The sequence below is a fragment of the Rhagoletis pomonella genome, unplaced genomic scaffold, assembly GCF_013731165.1.
Source record: "Rhagoletis pomonella isolate Grant_MI unplaced genomic scaffold, Rhpom_1.0 Rhpom_scaffold_00008, whole genome shotgun sequence".
In the NCBI taxonomy this organism is placed as follows: domain Eukaryota; kingdom Metazoa; phylum Arthropoda; class Insecta; order Diptera; family Tephritidae; genus Rhagoletis; species Rhagoletis pomonella.
The window spans coordinates 22,675,285-22,693,843 of record NW_023458562.1 but is presented as its reverse complement, the minus strand read 5'-3'; the positions used below and the strand labels follow the sequence as shown (position 1 = coordinate 22,693,843).

At 32.4% G+C, this 18,559-nt stretch overlaps 1 protein-coding gene across 2 annotated transcripts; it reads left to right on the top strand.

The window, feature by feature from the left end:
- The first annotated feature begins 2,598 nt into the window (after window positions 1–2,598).
- LOC118744445 (UDP-xylose and UDP-N-acetylglucosamine transporter) lies at window positions 2,599–17,710 on the top strand. 2 transcript variants are annotated; one of them, XM_036477472.1, is made up of 6 exons: window positions 2,599–2,795; window positions 10,091–10,188; window positions 15,116–15,332; window positions 15,819–15,950; window positions 16,756–16,938; window positions 17,187–17,710. In XM_036477472.1, exons 2-6 carry the CDS (start codon window positions 10,106–10,108, stop codon window positions 17,580–17,582), a joined length of 1,011 nt encoding a protein of 336 aa, XP_036333365.1. In that variant the 5' UTR covers window positions 2,599–2,795; window positions 10,091–10,105; the 3' UTR covers window positions 17,583–17,710. The 2 variants fall into 2 exon arrangements, with proteins under 2 accessions (XP_036333365.1, XP_036333366.1); XM_036477473.1 differs by lacking the exon at window positions 2,599–2,795 and adding an exon at window positions 5,990–6,006.
- The last annotated feature ends 849 nt before the right edge of the window (window positions 17,711–18,559 follow it).

Below are 18,559 nucleotides of genomic sequence, written 5' to 3'. Positions count from 1 at the left end.
ACCCTCAGGCAGTAGAATTCTCCTTTCTGTGTTGCCAAAGAAGGGGGACTGAACCCCTTTTGCATAGAACACCTTTCTGCCTAGGCGGCCTTCGGCCGCACTTAGGGATTATAACCCTCAGGCAGTAGAATTCCTCTTTCTGTTTTGCGAAGAAAAGGAGCTGAACACCTTTTGCAGAGAACACCTTTGTATATTTTTAATGCTTACTGGGTTATATCCTATCTTCTTTTGTCTCTCATTCTTTTGCATATTTTGGAGTTTGACAGCTGAACTCCGCCATTTAATTTGCATATGCAACCAAAGTCAGACGCGTGATTTTGAAGGTGTTTTTATTTAATGAATTGTGATGAATTGGTTAATATTAAAGTCGTAAAGCAAGTTATAACAAATCAAGTAAAGTGTAAAGTGAAGGGGAATACAAAAATATATTGGTGAAGTGGCTAATTTAAGCAGAATAGGAGTGATAAATGTACGCTAATTTCCGAATTTTACAAAAAAGGGCATATTTTAAACCCAATTTGTAAATAAATTAGTAACCAAAATTTACAAAAGTGAGTGTTGAAATATTGCGTGGACCCTTGACTACAAGTGTGTGAATTTTATTTTTTGATCGGGCCACCCATTTGGACGGAATAGCCCGAAATAGTTGTGAGCGGTACTAAACCCCACCCCTCATTTTAATTCGGCCTCTTCCATGGAGAACGGTACATCGTTTATAGGTTCAAAAATATTTTGTGTCAGCAATTTGTCATCAAACTGCATTAGATTCTATTACGTACCAATTTTTGAGGATGGGCTACTAGGCCATATTGCCTCAAGGAAAGTTATTTTAAGCTTCGTTGAGTAAGTTATGTTTACTTACCCTACAAGAATTGTGTGATGGAAACTAACACATTCTCATTTATCTTACTAACACATTTGCAAATTTTGCGTTGGTTAAAAAGAGACCAATATATAAGGCCATAAGTTGGAGGAAGGCGGAAGATCATATGTACACAAATGTTTACATCAGATTTTTCACACTGCCCTTTAGAATGTGATAGAAACTTGTAGGTAGCCAGTGACAGAAATCTCTATCAGCCTTGCCAGTCAAATGATTTGTCAAATGATGGTCACTGTTCTTGCAGGGTAGGGCATCACAATTTTTGTTTGGCTTTTTCAAGAAATAAAAATTTTGCTGCTAGTGAATCTGGTAGCATGATGCTGTCCGATCAGAAAAAGCAAAAACAAAACATGTAAGGCGAAGAAATCAGCTGATTTAACAACACCACCAAGGCGATTTTATACAAGGTGGTGTTCAAGGCGAATTTATACATGTGTTAGGTCGGTGTTATGCAGACAAACTTTTGTTTGCCAAATTAAATGGCGGCTGCTTAGTTTGCTCGGAGGTGGTTATGTCGAGTTTGGCACAGGGTTGCACGTTCATTATGGTTTTCATGGCTATTGCCAACACGAAATGAGAATTTCAGATGTACATAAGGCCCTGTCTCCACAGGAAAACACTGATGTCGTGATAACCATGTCACAAAATATATTTCCAATGGAGACCGCCTATTTCTTATGTGCTGCAATATATGTCAGCGCTTATTGCTTGACATCTATTGCAGGCAATTCGATAGTTTGACAGCCATATTTTCATTTGAAAGAAAGCGTGCTGGTGGTAACATCGATGAAATTTTGATATTAAATCAAAATAAAAATCTGTTCCGTATTGGATAATTTATGATTACGTTTTAGGAAATTATTTAGCTGGTTTTTTAAAGATTTAAATGTTTTTAAACACCGAAATTGAGAGAATGTTGTCTGGTGGCGTCATGCGGCAAATGCTTATTTCAAGACATCAAAGTGCCCACACACTAAAGGCCCGTTTACATACAACTTTGGCGTTGCGTTGGCGTTGGCGTCGCTTCGACAGCTGACTATGAATACATGCATTTATATGAAAGTCTCCATATAACCAAAGTTGGGCAACGCCAACGCCAACACAACGCAGAAAGATGGCCAACTCTCAACTTTTCGCGTGCGTCGTTCGTCAGCTGTTCTAAATAATCAAAATTATGTGATTTTATTTTCATTTTTAATCAAATCCGGGCAAGAAATATAGTTTTTAATGCAATTATTGATGTAATTTTTTCATTTATCTGCCGCTAGTATGTTAATTTAGTGACCAAAGTATTCTCTGCTACGCGTTCATTGTAGCAAGCACGGGCGTTACTCGCGCTGCTGTCAAAGCGACGCCAGCGCCAACGCAACGCCAAAGTTGTATGTGGACGGGCCTTAAAACTTGCAATCACATTGCTCGTCAAAATGACAGTTGGTAGGCCATCGCTGTTCGCCTGTGGAGTTCTGCGGTAACGCGCACAATTTAAAATTTTTGTATATGACAACACCGAGTTTGCTGCAGTTTGACCAAACAAAATTAGTTTGCTGTGAGAGTCGCCAAATTCGCTCTCTCCGAGTTTGCTGCAGCAACAATTGCACGCAGTTTGCCAAACAAAATTTCTGCATAACACCGACCTTTGTTGCAAATAAGGCGAATTCATATTACAACAAACACATCAGCTTGACATTAAGAAGTACCGCAGCGAAAATCTAGATTCGCCATCAACACCACCTTGTATTAATTCGCCTTGTTCCCCTTGGTTTGTACTTTGACAGTTCCATATGTTTTCGTACGGATAATATTGGAATAGACTTATTAAGAAAGATAAGATAATGACACTTAAATCGGTGAATCCGGGTTATTGTATTTAACTATTTTATTAGTAAAGTTTTGCTATAAGTGAAGGAGTAAGGTAAATTTGGATACTCGCACTGATATTTGAGCTGTGATTAGATTATTTTGTGCTTATTCATGCAATGTGTCTTGAATCTTAATGTTACGGTTAAAGCTTTTGTGTTTGATTATTTTGGTGAATGCACGAATTTTAATGAATTTATGTAATTAGGTCCATATTTTTATCCAAATAACGTAAATGCTTATATTTTAATCAGTCTATTTGCGCTTGAAAACAACTTGGAATTTTTCCTACAGGCGCCAACCTGCATCCTTTTAAATGCCTTAGATTCAACAATGCTATACAATCTCACACCACTGCCTTTGTTTAACTTACCCATATTTAGCCTGTTCCCATACTTCACGATTTGCAGGTTTTACAGGAACAGCTGTTTTCGGCTTTTGGTTTTCCCAAATTTTTTTACTTACTATAACTATGGGTATTTACACATACCTACATGTGTATGTATATCTCGGCTTCTCCAGGGTTCCTTGGTGTTATATGAAGTCTGCTCAAATATACCCGAACGACCTAAAATAGCATGCATATCTCAGACCAACAAGCACTGGTACTATCGCTGCCATCCAGGGATTAAACCCAGGTTCTACGGAGTGGTAGAACGCACCTCTAATCACTCGGCTACAGCGGCCAACCAAATTAAACCAGGAGTGAAGAGATTATATAACCGATTTTTCTACAGCTTTTTATCTTTATTATTTAATTTTGTTTAAGGTCACCTTTAATCTTTGAGTTAGTTTTGGTTCTTCTTGTATTTGTAAGTACGTATGTACATACATACAGGTGAATGTATATATCGTTACCTCAGTGTAGTTTTCTCAAGTAGCTTTTAAATTTATCTGCCCTTCAAACACATTTTATTAGAAGAAGATATGTGTTTACTTCAGAGAACGGCCCTAAGTTTGGAAAGGCCCACTGTAATATAATTTCCAAATCCAGTAGAGTACGTGATATGTAAAGTTTAAAACCCTGAAATTCAATGTATACATCAAAAAGTGAATTTTAAATTTCAGCGATGATGTTTGTTACGTCTTTTTGAATTTCAGGTGACGATATCTACATATGTATATATACATATCGTCACTTTAATTCAAAAAGGCCCTAACCAACAACTTTTTTATTTTACAGGAGAAGCAAATAACTTTATTAAAAGAGGATCAAACACGGGTAGGGCATTTTAAAAAGAGGCATGTAGCTCCGTTGTTTTTGCTGCTAACACTTTAAAATTTTTACTGAATGTGTCTTTTAATACATCCTACCAAAATCTGTGAAAAACGCAGTTTCGAAAAAAGTGTTGGTTAGGGCCTTTGCGAATTAAGGTAACGATATATACAAAATCATGAAATTACTTAACATCTTCAATCAGTCGCAAAATGACTCCTCGGTTGTGAGGATCGAACAATCGCGATTTGCATAAGAAAATAATATCGCTTGGGATTTAACACAAAACTCAGATTGAAATAATTATAAAAAATGAAGTCGTTTCATTAAATCAACATTTTAATTTTGAATAAACTAAAGATAATAGCTACAGAATAAAATACACTCGTATTACGTTGATAAAAATAATAAAATGTTTGCAATTTATTAAAATGTTAATTGCGTATCGTTGAAACTTTACTATCGTATGAACAAATGAACTGTGAAATGAAAAATTCTTTAGCATAACTGTTCATAGAAATGAAATGATGAAATATATTAAAGAAATAAATGTTATCTAAAATTGTATATAATTACTTTTTAAAAATTATAATCTGACGAATAATTAAACAATAATTTGGAGGAATCACCTGGCGATATGAGGACTTAGTTCCCTGCCATTTAAACACAAATAAATTTAATATAGTTCGATATATAATTTATAACTATTAAAATAGAGGAATAACCTGGTTACTTGTGGACCGTAAGGTCTCCAACCCACAAATCTTTTACATTTTAACAACGATTTAACATACATAAAATATATATAATTTGAAAACGTAAGCACAGCAGAAACACGTGGTTCTGGCCCTCAGCGGTATTACCATACGTGTATTAGTGGAGCGACGTTGGACATACCTGAAGATTACTAATACAAGCTGGAATATAAAATACTAAGAGGAATAACCTGACTGTAGGGACTATTGGATCCCTGGTCATTTTTTAAAGTCCACAAAAAAATAACACCTTCAATAAAGCACCGTGTTTGAACTTCATAAATACCATATACATATGTACACATGTACATATTAAATTTTTTAATATTTTGCAAAGGAAAAATGATTATTAAGATAGTGACTTTCTATATTAAGGTAGTTAGGTATGTATGTATGTATAGATACCACGTTTATCGGATAGAAGGTGTTTATACAGATGTGCGGTGCTACAAATATATGTATGTATGTACCAGGGTTGTTGCGAATATTCGCATTCGCATTCGCAACCGCGGAGCTTCCGCATTAATTTCAACATTCGCATTCGCAAAAATTAATGCGAATCTTTTGCGAATGCGAATATTGAAGGGACCGAAAATTACAGTTATTTTTTTACGAATAAAAGTACTTTCCGAAAATAAAAGTACTTTCCGGATAATAAACAAACCGCTTATTCAAATTAAACAAGTTTGGTATCCAATGAAAGAGGACTTAAATAGCTTTAAAACTGAAGGGTCTAAAAGAGGAAAGCCACACATTGAAAAATAGTTCAATAAAAAATGTTAATTAATTACCATAGAACAAACATTGGGTCAGGTATATATTTACATGAATTTCTTTAATTAAGTTATAAAAAAATATAAATTAAGGTGGTAACCTTCATTCGTTATTTCTGTTTAAAAGCTATTTCAGTCCTCTTTCATATGATAACAAATTTGTTTAATTAGGTTAAGCGGTTTCTTTATTATTCGGATAAGACGTTTATTTCGGAATAAAAAATATTAGGCCAAATTTAACTCGGAAAAAATAACTGTTATTTTCGGTCCCTGGAATATTGTGCAAGGGCACAGACGTATATCTAACCAGTCACAGAAGAAAGCATTAAAAATGAGTTGCAAAAACTAAAATCGAAAAACGCTGATGACGTGACAAATTCCGAAACAACCAAAAGAATGAGAATGAAGAATTCTTTCGAAAAAACGGTGTTTAAACAACGATTGTGCCATGATGCTAGATTGTGAAGATGAAAGTCAGGAGGATACATCCGACATTTGCAGCCCCGATGAAATTCTCAAAAAGTAATTATTGCACCGCAATAAAAATAAATAAATATATATATATATAAATAAAGTCCTCTCAACTGTTGCAGTGTCAATCGAAAAGAATTTACAATTTCGCCAAGTCTCATGTTTTTCAAGTTTGTCGCCTCGATCGAGTAGTTATATAGTGGCGCAGGTTTGATTTACGACCTTTCAAAAAGTTTTTATTAAGTACTATGTTCCAATTTTTAAATTAAACCCCCCTCCCCCAAACCGGTTCACTTTTCACTTTTGGTTTTCATGTACATATTTACTATGGGCGGAATACAAATTTTCGGGTGATTTTTTTTTTCGGGCAAAACTCAAGATTAGGCAGCTTATTAAAAATTAGTAACCTTTCCATTTTTTATTTACCTAAATCACCTAATTTACCCACCTAAATTATTTCTTAAAAATACATGACATCTTACTGGGGGCTTCAATCGAAACGACTTTAAACAAAATTATAATACCCTTGTACATAAGTGCGTTCGGGTATAAATATTGTCCAGTTACGCATGCACATATTTGTCGCCTCCATCAGCAAGTGTTCCGAGAGAGCAGTCGTAAGTTTTAGTCCATTTCGGACACCATATCCGATATTTTTCATAATTTTTTATGTTCCATTTTTTAAGTAAAACGGGCCGATTTCTTCTTTTTAATTTGTCTTTTTCTAAATGCTCTTGGAATATAAAATCAAGAAAATGTGTTATATAACATATAGATTTCCATAAAACATGTACTGATCTACTTTCTTGAATTTTTTTGTAATACCGTCACCAATTCCGCAGCTTCTAGGCTTGGTCCGATAATGGTATAGCAATTGGCTCTATTTTTTCGAATTTTTAAATTAATGAAAAACAAATAAGTTTTGCCCAATTCAGCTCAGACTGTGTCAAATCAAATTCATTAATCAAAATGATAACGATACCATGTTGTAGAGGGAGAAATTATCTAAATTTTTGCATAGGTAATTACTACGCTACGACTAGTCCCTTTCGCGTAATCAATTGTTATCGTCCTCCTTTAAATTTGATCAAACACTTGAATACTCGTACGTGGCGTATGAGTAATATTATTTTCTGCTCTTAACTATTTCATATAAAAAAATATTAAATTTACCAATGGACTCCGCGAAAGTGATGCGTAATTCTGTCCATTACAATTTTGTAGAGAATTTCTTCCTTTACAATGTGGTATATTTATCTTTTTCATTAATGCATTTGATTTGAGGCAGACAGAGTTCTTGTCGTTGAATTGGGCAAGATTTGATAGTTTTTAATTAATTTAAAAATTCGAAAAAAATTATCATTAAATTTTTTTTTTTAATATTCCTCATATAAAAATGTAAGAGCACTGTTAAGTTTTTCATCATCCAATGATCATATCTGAACCAAATTACGGGACGACTCTTGAGGTACCATCTTTCCGATAAAAAAAGAATAATTGAAATCTGTTCACGTGGTCCAAAGTTATGCGGTAGCATACATAAAAAAATAAAAAATATTATTTTGAAGTCGGTTAAAAATGTTTGAGTTCTTTGTTAATTCTATGTTAAAAAAAAAATAAAAAATATTTTTTATTACACCGTGCGACAGTCAATTTTACACACGAAAAATTCAATATGGGCGGCAAATATAGTAAATCTGCGTTTTTAGTTTTTCTCTCTGGCGGCCGTATTTTTTTAAAGGACTTTGAAATTTCTAGAATATGATTGAATAAAAAAAATATTCAAAAGATTCGATGCAATGTAGAATAACAATATGGGTATTAATTAAAAGGAAGAATTCTGTAGAATAGAAAAATAAATAAATTTTTGGGTGCACCAGGACGAATAAGTATTGAAAATGTCCTTTTAAAACTTTATCCTTGAATATCCTGGGAAGTTTCCAATATTTATTTTTGAAAAAAATATATGTCAAGGACTAATATGTTAACTACCACATCCTCGAATTTCGTCCTTCTAACTTTATTAGTTTTAGAAAGAAAAATTTCCACTTCTATTTATAAGATATTGATAGTTACAAAATATGTACATAAATGAAGATACTGGAATCATTATTGTGGAACCATGTATGCGCTCTAACAATAGAACAGTTTAATTCAATTTTTTTTCTTTGTGGATATATGTAAATAGAAATTTTTGGGATTAAGAAAGTATAAGTTTCCGGGTAGCCTTTACAAGGATACCAATTTTTTAAAAATCGGTTTGTAATTTTTTTGTTTAAAATATTTTTTTTATAAAAAAGATATTTTTTTTATAAAAAAGATATTTTTTGCTTTTAAGTGTTGTTTCTCAAATTTTTATATACGAAGTATTCAAATATGCATACCAGAAGAAAGGGTATTTTATCGCCTTTATAATGATACCAAATTTTTAAAAATCGGTTAGTTTTTTTTTATAAAAAAAGGTATTTTCTAATTTTAAGTGTTTTTTCTCAAATTTTATAAACGTAGTATACAAATACGCATATCAGAAGAAGGAAGGTTTGAGTGCATTTACAATGATATCAACTTTTTAAAAATCGATTAATAAGTTAGTAATTAGTAGTTTTATAAAAAAAGGTATTTTTTCCTTTTGAATGTTTTTTCTCAAATGTTTACATAAAAAGTATACAAATATGCATATCAGGAGAGACGGAGGGGGTTACACCGATACCAACTTTTCGAAAATGAGTTCAAAATTGTTTGAAATATAAGGTTTTTAATTTTTCGAAGACCCGACCTTTGCTTCCTTATAGCACCTGTAATATAAGTTGGCAAAAAAAAATTATAAACCATTTAAATAAGCGCAAAAGGCGGTCTACGACTGTATTTTTAGTTTTTTATTTATTTACATATAATAATGAAAAATAATTTTTTACCAAAGATCCTATTTCGAGCTTCGAAGACCAATATCTCGGTTTCGAAGGCTAACTTCGAAAAACGGAGAAATTACTTTTATACCTATGACTCAATCTCTTAAAAAAAAATTGGTTTGGTCCAATACCCAGCCGAGTGCTGTACAGTCTAGTGATTCCAGTAACTTCATTTATGTATATTGTTACTATCAATACCTTACAAGGAGAAGTGTCAATTTTTTTTATCAACTAATAAAGTTAGAAGGACGAAATTCGAGGATGTGGTAGTTTACATACTAGTCCTTGACATATATTTTTTTCAATAAATATTGGAAATTTCCAAAGATATTCAAGGATAAAATTTTAAAAGGACATTTTCAACATTTATTCGTCCTGGTGCAACAAAAATTATTTTTTTTTTAATTCTACAGAATTTTTCTTTTTAACTGATACCCATATTGTTACTCTACGATGCACCAAATCTTTTAAATAATTTGTTTATTCAATCATATCCTGGAAATTTTAAACTCCTTTAAAAAAAATTAAAAACGCAGTCGTTTTGTGAATATTTTAATTTTTTCGTGTGTTTTAAAAATTTTTGGTTTTTGTCGCACGGTGTTACATACTGTACATAAAACTTGCATTCATGTATTTTAGAGAGCACATCATCTGAAGTGAATTTTCAGTATTTTCTGGGAGTAGAAGTATAAAAGGGTAATAAACTCTGTCCATCTCTATTAGAACGATTAAACTTTAATGTCCCGATTCGTAACCTTAGACACTTTTCAATGGTATAAATATGTGGGAATACCCAACTCAAATTACTCTAAAAATGCACTCTTAATGAGAACTCTTTCCGAATTAAATAATATTTCGGGTTTGGACCTGTCTCTTCCAAAAGGAGCAGTGCGTAGTTTAATTTATAACTATTTTAATTAGCTGGTAGCCAACTTTGTCAGTAAGAAACTATTGTTCTGTTTGACTGAAATAAATAAAAATAAAAGAACTAAAATTTTTATTACCTGATATGAAACTTCCCCTTAAAATTCGCTGACTCGAAATTGGTTTTAGAAACACAGTTTCTTAAGCAAAGTTGCTTATAATTATACGTAAAGCATTTTCCGCATATACGATTTTATGGGAAAAAAATCGACCCGCCCTAATACATACATACTTTTCCATACAAGTACCATGGTGGAATAATATACACGTACAATATTTCATAAAATTTTTATTTTTTTCAGGTTCCTATTTTCAAAATGAATTTCAAAGCGTTTACGGCAGTCATACTCGTTTTCGTGGGATGTTGTAGTAACGTTGTTTTCTTGGAATATCTTGTAAAGTAAGTTATGGCTTAATGCAATGCATACGTGTATTTAGAGGTTGACGCTAATGAATGTAGACAATATTTTTATTTTTATTTTTTTAACTCCGATGACAAAACTAGAGTTTTTAATTAAAAATGCTACTTAGTTTTAAACAAAATAGCAAGGGTAAACCTAAATTTTGATCATACAATATTTGCATTTAAATTTCGCTTTGTTCGTGCAAATGAAATTACCATAATTTAAAAAATTAGAAAAACAAAGAAATTTTTATAAAATGGAAATTCAGGGACTATAAAAAGTACGAAGAATTTTGAATTAATGCGTAAAATTCAAAATAATTTTTTGGCCTTTCAAGCATTTCTTTTACTCCTCAAATAATGTTCTTCATCTATGTACTTCATCTATCCACTCCAAATTTCCCATTTAAATTGAATATGCGTAACAAATTAATGTGTGTAGATAAGTTCATACATATACATATGTGCATATCGTCACCTGAAATGCAAAATAACGTAACAACATCGTCACTGAAATGCAAAAAGTCGTAACTTATAAAAAATTCAAAATTCACTTTTTGATTATTATGATGGATTTCATCGAATTACAACTCCCCACATCGTTTTATGAAAAAAAAAAGAAATTAGTCACGACTTTTGCCATTTCAGTGACTATGTTGTTACGTCATTTTGCATTTCAGGTGACGATATGTATGTTTAGATAACGTTTTTGGAACTAGTTAACTAAATATACATATACTGAATGTATGCATATGTACATATGTACATTTACGAATTTGGAGAAAGAAATCATATGTCATCATGTTCGTTTATTATATACTTAAAAAATCTTGTCTACATCCGTTCAGTAGCGCGGTCAAAATATCTCGCCTTTCCTTTGTACTATTTATGTATAGAAGATAGTAATTTTAAATAGGTGGCAACCCTACTCAAAAAAATTAAAGTTTTTGTACATGCGAAGGCCATGCATTGCGCTTTCTGTGGGTTGGAATTTAGAGTAAATTATAAGGAACTTCCATTTAAAAATTTTACATTTTTATTTAACTTTCATTAAGATAGCATCTTGAACTAGTTCTATTAATGACTAAACATAAAGATGTCATTCGAAAACTCAATGAACTACTGCTTTGAAGAGAAAATGACCTGACTCGAGAGAAGTTCTTTTGTCAACAGTACACAGATATGCCCCGCAAACATATTCTGAGAGCTCAGAACATATGAGTCCGAAAAGAGTCCTAGGTGGGTAAGAAGTATGAGCTTCGAAAACAAAAAATGTGTGACACTTATATGAATTTTTTAGGAGTCATATACATACATATGATCCAAGTCAAGAGTCAGAAATTTGTGCCAATAGGTCCATTCCTCATCTTTTCGGACTTAAATCTGAAAAGTGTCAAAATGCAAGAGCGTAGGCAAAATGCGCTAAAGAGAATAATAGGAAAAGGTAAAGGAACGCAAAAAACCAAATTTTTAGTCCAAAGAATGGCAACAACAAAACTAACGTCAAATAAGAATAGAAATGTATGTACAAAACACATTCACTCAAGCACAATAAACACTTACTACCTATGTATATCAATTATTTTTTGCCTCCTTCCACTTTCAATTCACTTTTTCACTTTTTATATTATTCTCACCTTTTGTGTATTCTTTAATTTCCGTTAATTTAAATTCAGTTGAGTTTGAAACTTTTCAAGATTTTGCCAGCAAAAAATTCTTCTGACTAAATCTGACTACTTCGGACTGAAGACAGTCACTCTCACTGAGTGATGCTCTCCCATTTTTGCTGTAATTTTAGAGTTAACGAACGCTTTTTGGACTAAATCTGACTACTTTGGACTTTTTCTGACTATTTCTGAGAGATAGATAAGGAACGCAACTAATATAAAAACAATAAAGATTCTTTAAGTTTTTTGGTAGGTGGATTTTATATCACAAATTTGGGATAATCCCAAAGTAAAGTAGTTTTAATAACATGTATCGTTTAAAATTAATTCAAATCTTACTTAAAAGTTTTTAATTTTTCACTAAATACGATGACCGCTTCCCAAAGACTTTATTTTAGATTACCTAATTAAATTTTAGTGAACATATACATTTGTATATGTAAGTATTTTAAGATTTTTTATTTAGTGTCCTTTTATCATCTGATTATTTTACAATGCATCTAGCCAGGACTATTACCGTTTTCTATACCGAAGATAATTGTTTCTGATATACACATTTCGGTGTGAATTTAATTCATATTAATGGTGGCTTGCGAATCTCTTAAATATAATTTACTGTTCAATATTGGAGGGGGTGTGAAACAAAATTGACGACTCCACCCATTAGAAAGAGAACGGTCCAAACTTTAAGGCAAGTCACCCTTCACCTCTCTGACCGCTGGCGACCCATTCGAATGGGGTAAAATTATCATTTTGCCAGAAACTGTTAACTCGGTTTACGCCAACCACAGGATTTACGCGCAGAATACCTTTCCGCGTTGGAGGCCTTCGGCCGCAATTAGAAAAAATAACCCTAATCTGCCCAACTCCGGCTAGACAGTAATTTTTTACAAAATGGTGCATATTCCACACCGAATTTATTAACAATTTAGTTATTTTACTTGGGTTACGCGTGTGAACAAAATAACCCAAAATCATTGTACAAACAACCGAACCGTACCAAACAAAAGACCGCTTGCTTGTTCAAATTTCGATTCTAAGAACAAAAGGCTTTAAATAAACAAAAAATTAATAATAAAATTTGAAGGACTTTAGATTTTGGATATGGTGGCACGAAATGTCACAATCTGCTTAATTGTCAGGTTGCGCCGAAAAAGTGAAAATGGAACTGCCTCCTTTTTTGTATCATGATTTATATCTAATAAAGCACTGCATATATACCAGCAGAAATACTCTTCACATGTGTACATGAGTAAATGGAACATATATTTTAGAGTACTTAAAAGATAGGAACAAACAAAGAGAACCTCATAAATTTGAGGAACTGAGCACTGTTACTTAACAGCGCTCTGCTACATAAAACATTGTTCCGCTTTTCCAGAGCATTTAATTTTTAATTTAAAAAGCAAGTCCGCCGGTATAAACAGAATCCAGAGAAGCGAACAAAGAATGCCTTTCAGGCTAACCTAATATTCGCGGCTTGCGTTTTGGTACGCATGCCGTCGAATTTGTTTTTTTGCGTCACCCGAAATTGACTTGCATGCGTTTGCATTTGATTTAATTGAGCGACACGTCAAATCAAAATGTCACGCAGAACAAAAATTGGAAATTGAGTTAGCTTCATACGCACGCCGTTCAATTTCGGTTGATCTCATACAAGTTGCATGTGCATGAGAAATTTTTGACAATAAATTGGCGGCGTGCGTGAATATTAGGTTAGCCTGTTTCAGAGAAACTAATGTAGAATGCCTAGATAAGTACATACCATGATAAAAACATTAGAATGTAAAATCATTCTCTCAATTCGTCGGCCATCATTTTTTTCTGGCGTTTGCAAACATTTTAAAACCACATAAAATGGAAAATAAAAAAATTAAATTAGGTTCATTCCTTATCTTTTTGGACTAAAATCTGAAAAGTGTCAAAATGTCAGAGCGTAAGCAAAATGCGCTCACTAAAAGAGAATAACAGTACATTAGAAGGTAAAATCATTCTCTCAATTCGTCGGCCATCATTTTTTTCTGGCGTTTGCAAACATTTTAAAACCATATAAAATGGAAAATAAAAAAATGAAATTGTTCACAATTGTTGTTGTTTGAGATTAAAAGTGATAATGGGTGTGTGAGCTTGTGTTCGAATTTTAAAATTATATTGCTGGCAAACGACAGACTGCCTCTCAATGATTTTACCTTGTAATGTTTTTATCATGGTACATACTTATTTAAATTAAATTGAAAACAGAAAATACTACGATGCAGCATTCTACTTTGCATTCCCTGAAATGAAACAAAGAAGCGAAACAAATAAAATATTGTAGGGCATTCTCCTTTGCATTCCCCGAAATGAAGCAAAGAAGCGAATTAAAAAAAAAATATTGTAGGACATTCTACTTTGCATTACCGGCAATGCCTAAAAGAAGCGAAAAAATTCGAGGGCATTATAACGCTATGCCTTCTAGAACACGTTACCACTAAAAGCGATTACCGATTTTTTGCTGGGCTAGTCGTCAACCCCATTTTCGAAATTATGTAGCCGGCATAGTTTTCAAGTCCATAAAATAAAATCTTCTGCTTAAAAAAAAATATGAAATGTCATAATTTTATTAAAAGTCAAATGGATACACCTATGTACATAGAAACAATATGAACAAAGATTACTTGAAGCGTTCGGATTCCTTACAATCGGTAATCCTAAAGCTTTCCGAAAAAAATTGTATGCGACTGGCGAAAGTAACCAAACCAAGCTTTTGTATTAAAATTTTGACAAATAAAGTAAACGTTACGACTTTTTTTACATATAAAGTATGTATTTATATTTTACGTCCGAACGCTTGAAAAAAATCACAATTTGTAATTTAACCTTAGACGGTCCCTATATATTTTTTTACGTTGTTTTTGTTGTATAGAGTTCCAATTTTTTTTTAATCGTGTACCAAAATTATGAAGGCTTTCTGGAAGGTATGAAAGTGTAGTTGGAAAGGCGCCAATATCTTGAAATGGAATGGACCAATTAGTCCAATATTTTGGTGGATTAAAGACAAAATATGTAGTTATCGATTGGCATCTATAAACTTTTATTTTTTTGCTCTCGGTTGACACTTTTCAGGAAATACCCATATGTAAGTTGATAAAAAAAAAATTTCCCAAGATGTTATAACAAAATTTAATTTTCGAGAGCACATTTCTCCCATTTACATATTTCATTACATACAATACATATATATATTTTTAATTCAAAATTTAATTTTTACACTTTAGAGAGGATCCCGGATCTGGGAATCTGATAACGTTTTCGCAGTTTCTTTCTATCGCTATTGAAGGACTGGTGCATATAGTTGTGACAGGCAATTTGAAGCCGAAAATACCTCTGCGTAATTATACCCTCCTGGTAGTAATGTTTTTCATTACAAGCGTAGCCAATAACTTTGCGTTTGACTTTAATATACCAATGCCTTTACATATGATATTTAGAGCGGTGAGTAAAATACATACATATGTAACTATATAAGTATCCCAGCAAATAATAAAGTTAGAATCGAAACTAGTCTGTTTCCCTAATCTCTAACGTTGGAAGACGAGTTGAAACGCAATAGAGAAATACTTAAACAGAAGAGGATATTCTTCACACGAGGACAAGGTGGTTCTCTAAGACAATTCTAATGTATTTACTTCTCTTATAAGATTCTAATGTGAATTTGAAAATATAAAATATGTATATTTGTAATTGAAGTAATGGATAAGACTGTCTGCAATGGTATTCTAATCTATAGTAGTTCTCTAACGTCGATCTCGGCTAGAAAATGTTTAAAGAATTATGCTTGTTATCTAATGTGGTAATCGAAAATTCTAGCATTAGAGACTGTATTTGCTGGGAAGTACATATGTACTATGTATCTGTAAATATCGTAATCTAACAAGGGCTTAATTTTTTAATCTTCATATATTTACATATGTCTTGCAGGGTTCTCTCATTGCGAACATGATAATGGGAATACTAATTTTAAAAAAGAGATATATATTTTCTAAATATTTATCAGTTTTTATGATAACTGCTGGGATTATATTATGCACCATTATATCAGGTAGTAGTGTGGTAAGTACAATCACTTGATTAAATAGTGACAATATTCTTATATTTCTGTGTTCATAAGCAATAATTGCCTAAGTCGAAAAACCTGAATTCGAGAAAAAACTCTTTAAAGATCTCGATTGTAATGTCAACCTTATGGGGAAAACAAAATATTTTCATCTATAACTTTTTAAATAGCCTATCTTATGAGATGGGAGTTTCACATACACATGGAATAGTAGTTGCAGAAAACGATGCCATATATAACTCAATTTTTTCTTAAGTCGACTTAGGCGGTTATTGCTTATGACCACAGATTTATTGCTAGCTTATGTACAAGATTAATAGGGGCTGTTACTGAATCCATTATGGTCCGGTTTTTCGTAAAATCTAAAATTTTTGTAGATTCCCGAATATGTACATACATACGTATTGATATGAGTATGACACCCCTATTGCGAGTGTCGACTTGTAATAGATAAACAACTATTATTTGATTATCCATGGTATTTTCAATGTTATTTTCTCTTTCAATAAGTGAGTGTGAATAGTTTTTAGTCGCTCATCCTTCTACAAACGAACAAACAGATAATTGTAGAAGGATGAACGACTAAAAATTGTTCACAGTCGCTTATTGAACGGGAAATCAACATTCACAATACCATGGAAAGGGATAATCGAATAATAATCGTTTATCTACTATTAGTCGACACTCCCAATATAGCTGTGAGTGAACTTAAATCTTAAAATGTCCTTATCTATTAATTAAACATTAATTTTACATTGGGAGTCGAATTTCTAATATATGTATAATTTTGGTGTTTGATAGAAAAGCGCCACCGTATCTACACCGACAGAGAATTCAAATGCTGTATATTCGGATTTCTTTATATGGACTCTTGGGATTGCACTACTTTCTATAGCTCTCTTTATATCAGCTTATATGGGCATTTGTCAAGAAACTCTTTACAAAAGATTTGGAAAGCATCCTCAAGAAGCATTATTGTATACGGTAAAGTTTGCAAAAGAAGTCATGCGCATTTACATATAGGCTGCATTTCTTTATTCATTCTGAACGATTGGAATAAACTTTTTTGTTTACTTATTCTTTAGAACGTTCCTGATGATATGTTAACGTATATTTCAAATTCTGTTTATTCCGGCTGTGAAATGGGATTATGCGGAATGTATAAAGAAACGCAGCCATATGTAGTATGCTTATGGTGTGCATATTTTTAAAACTTATCTATTTATTTTCAGCACTTGATTCCGCTACCTGGATTTTTCTTTATATATAAAAATATATGGGAGCACTTCAGCATTGCAGTTGCAAGTGAGCCAATGACACTGCCGGTAGCTTCGTTAATCGGATTAAAAGTGCAAATCCCTCAAATGTTATTTTATTTAATTTGCAATGTTATTACGCAGTACCTCTGTATAAGTTCAGTGTATGTTTTGACCACTGAATGTGCTTCGTTAACCGTTACGCTTGTTGTAACATTAAGGAAATTTGTATCTTTACTTTTTTCAATTGTGTATTTCAAAAATCCGTTCACTATTTATCACTGGATTGGCACAGGATTAGTTTTCGTAGGAACGATAATTTTTACAGAGGTCGTTGAGCAGATACGAACGCGAAAATCAAAAAAAGAATAGTTATTTTATTTGTTTGTATATGCATACATATGTACATACAACGTAATTGTAAATATTTTTAAACAATTTTTTCACAAACTGCAGCTAAAAACAATGTAAATAAATTGATATTATTGAATGTAAATCAATAGTTTGTTTTTTGTTTTGTAGTTAGAACCTAATTAATTTATTTAATTGGGAAAGAAATAAAGAAAGATTTGGGGTGCGATTTTTCACATTTTTTTCTGCAAAATCCGTATTAAATATTTTTTACAAAATGTGCCCGAAAATGTTTGATCTGGAAGAAATTTCTGACTATAGTATATCCAACCGATGGTTGAAAGCTGCTTAGGAAAATTCAGAAAAATGTGAAAAGTGAGTCCTGGCTGCTGGTAGTTGGGCGATACTTCAATTGCAAAAAGGTCGTACGACCGGTGTATTTTTATCCAAAAAGTTTCAAGCGCTAATTTCTCTTAAACGTTTATGTACAATTTTTCCAAAAATTGTGGGTCTATAGAGCATGTCTAAAGCTATCTTTTGAAGATTTAAAAATGTTTCTACAGCAAAGCTTTATATACATTTTTTGAGCTGAAAGAAAGATTTGGGGTGCGATTTTTCACATTTTTTACGAAATGTGCCCGAAAATTTTTGATCTGGAAGGAATTTCTGACTATAGTATATCCAACCGATGGTTGAAAGCTGCTTACGAAAATTCAGAAAAATGTGAAAAGTGAGTCCTGGCTGCTGGCAGTTGGGCGATACTTCAATTGCAAAAAGGTCGTACGACCGGTGTATTTTTATCCAAAAAGTTTCAAGCGCGAATTTTTCTTAAAGTTTTTGTACAATTTTTACAAAAAATTGTGGGTCTATTGAGCATGTATAAAGCTATCTTTTGAAGATTTAAAAATGTTTCTACAGCAAATCTTTATATACATTTTTTGAGCTGAAAGAAAGATTTGGGGTGCGATTTTTCACATTTTTCTTCTACAAAATCTGTA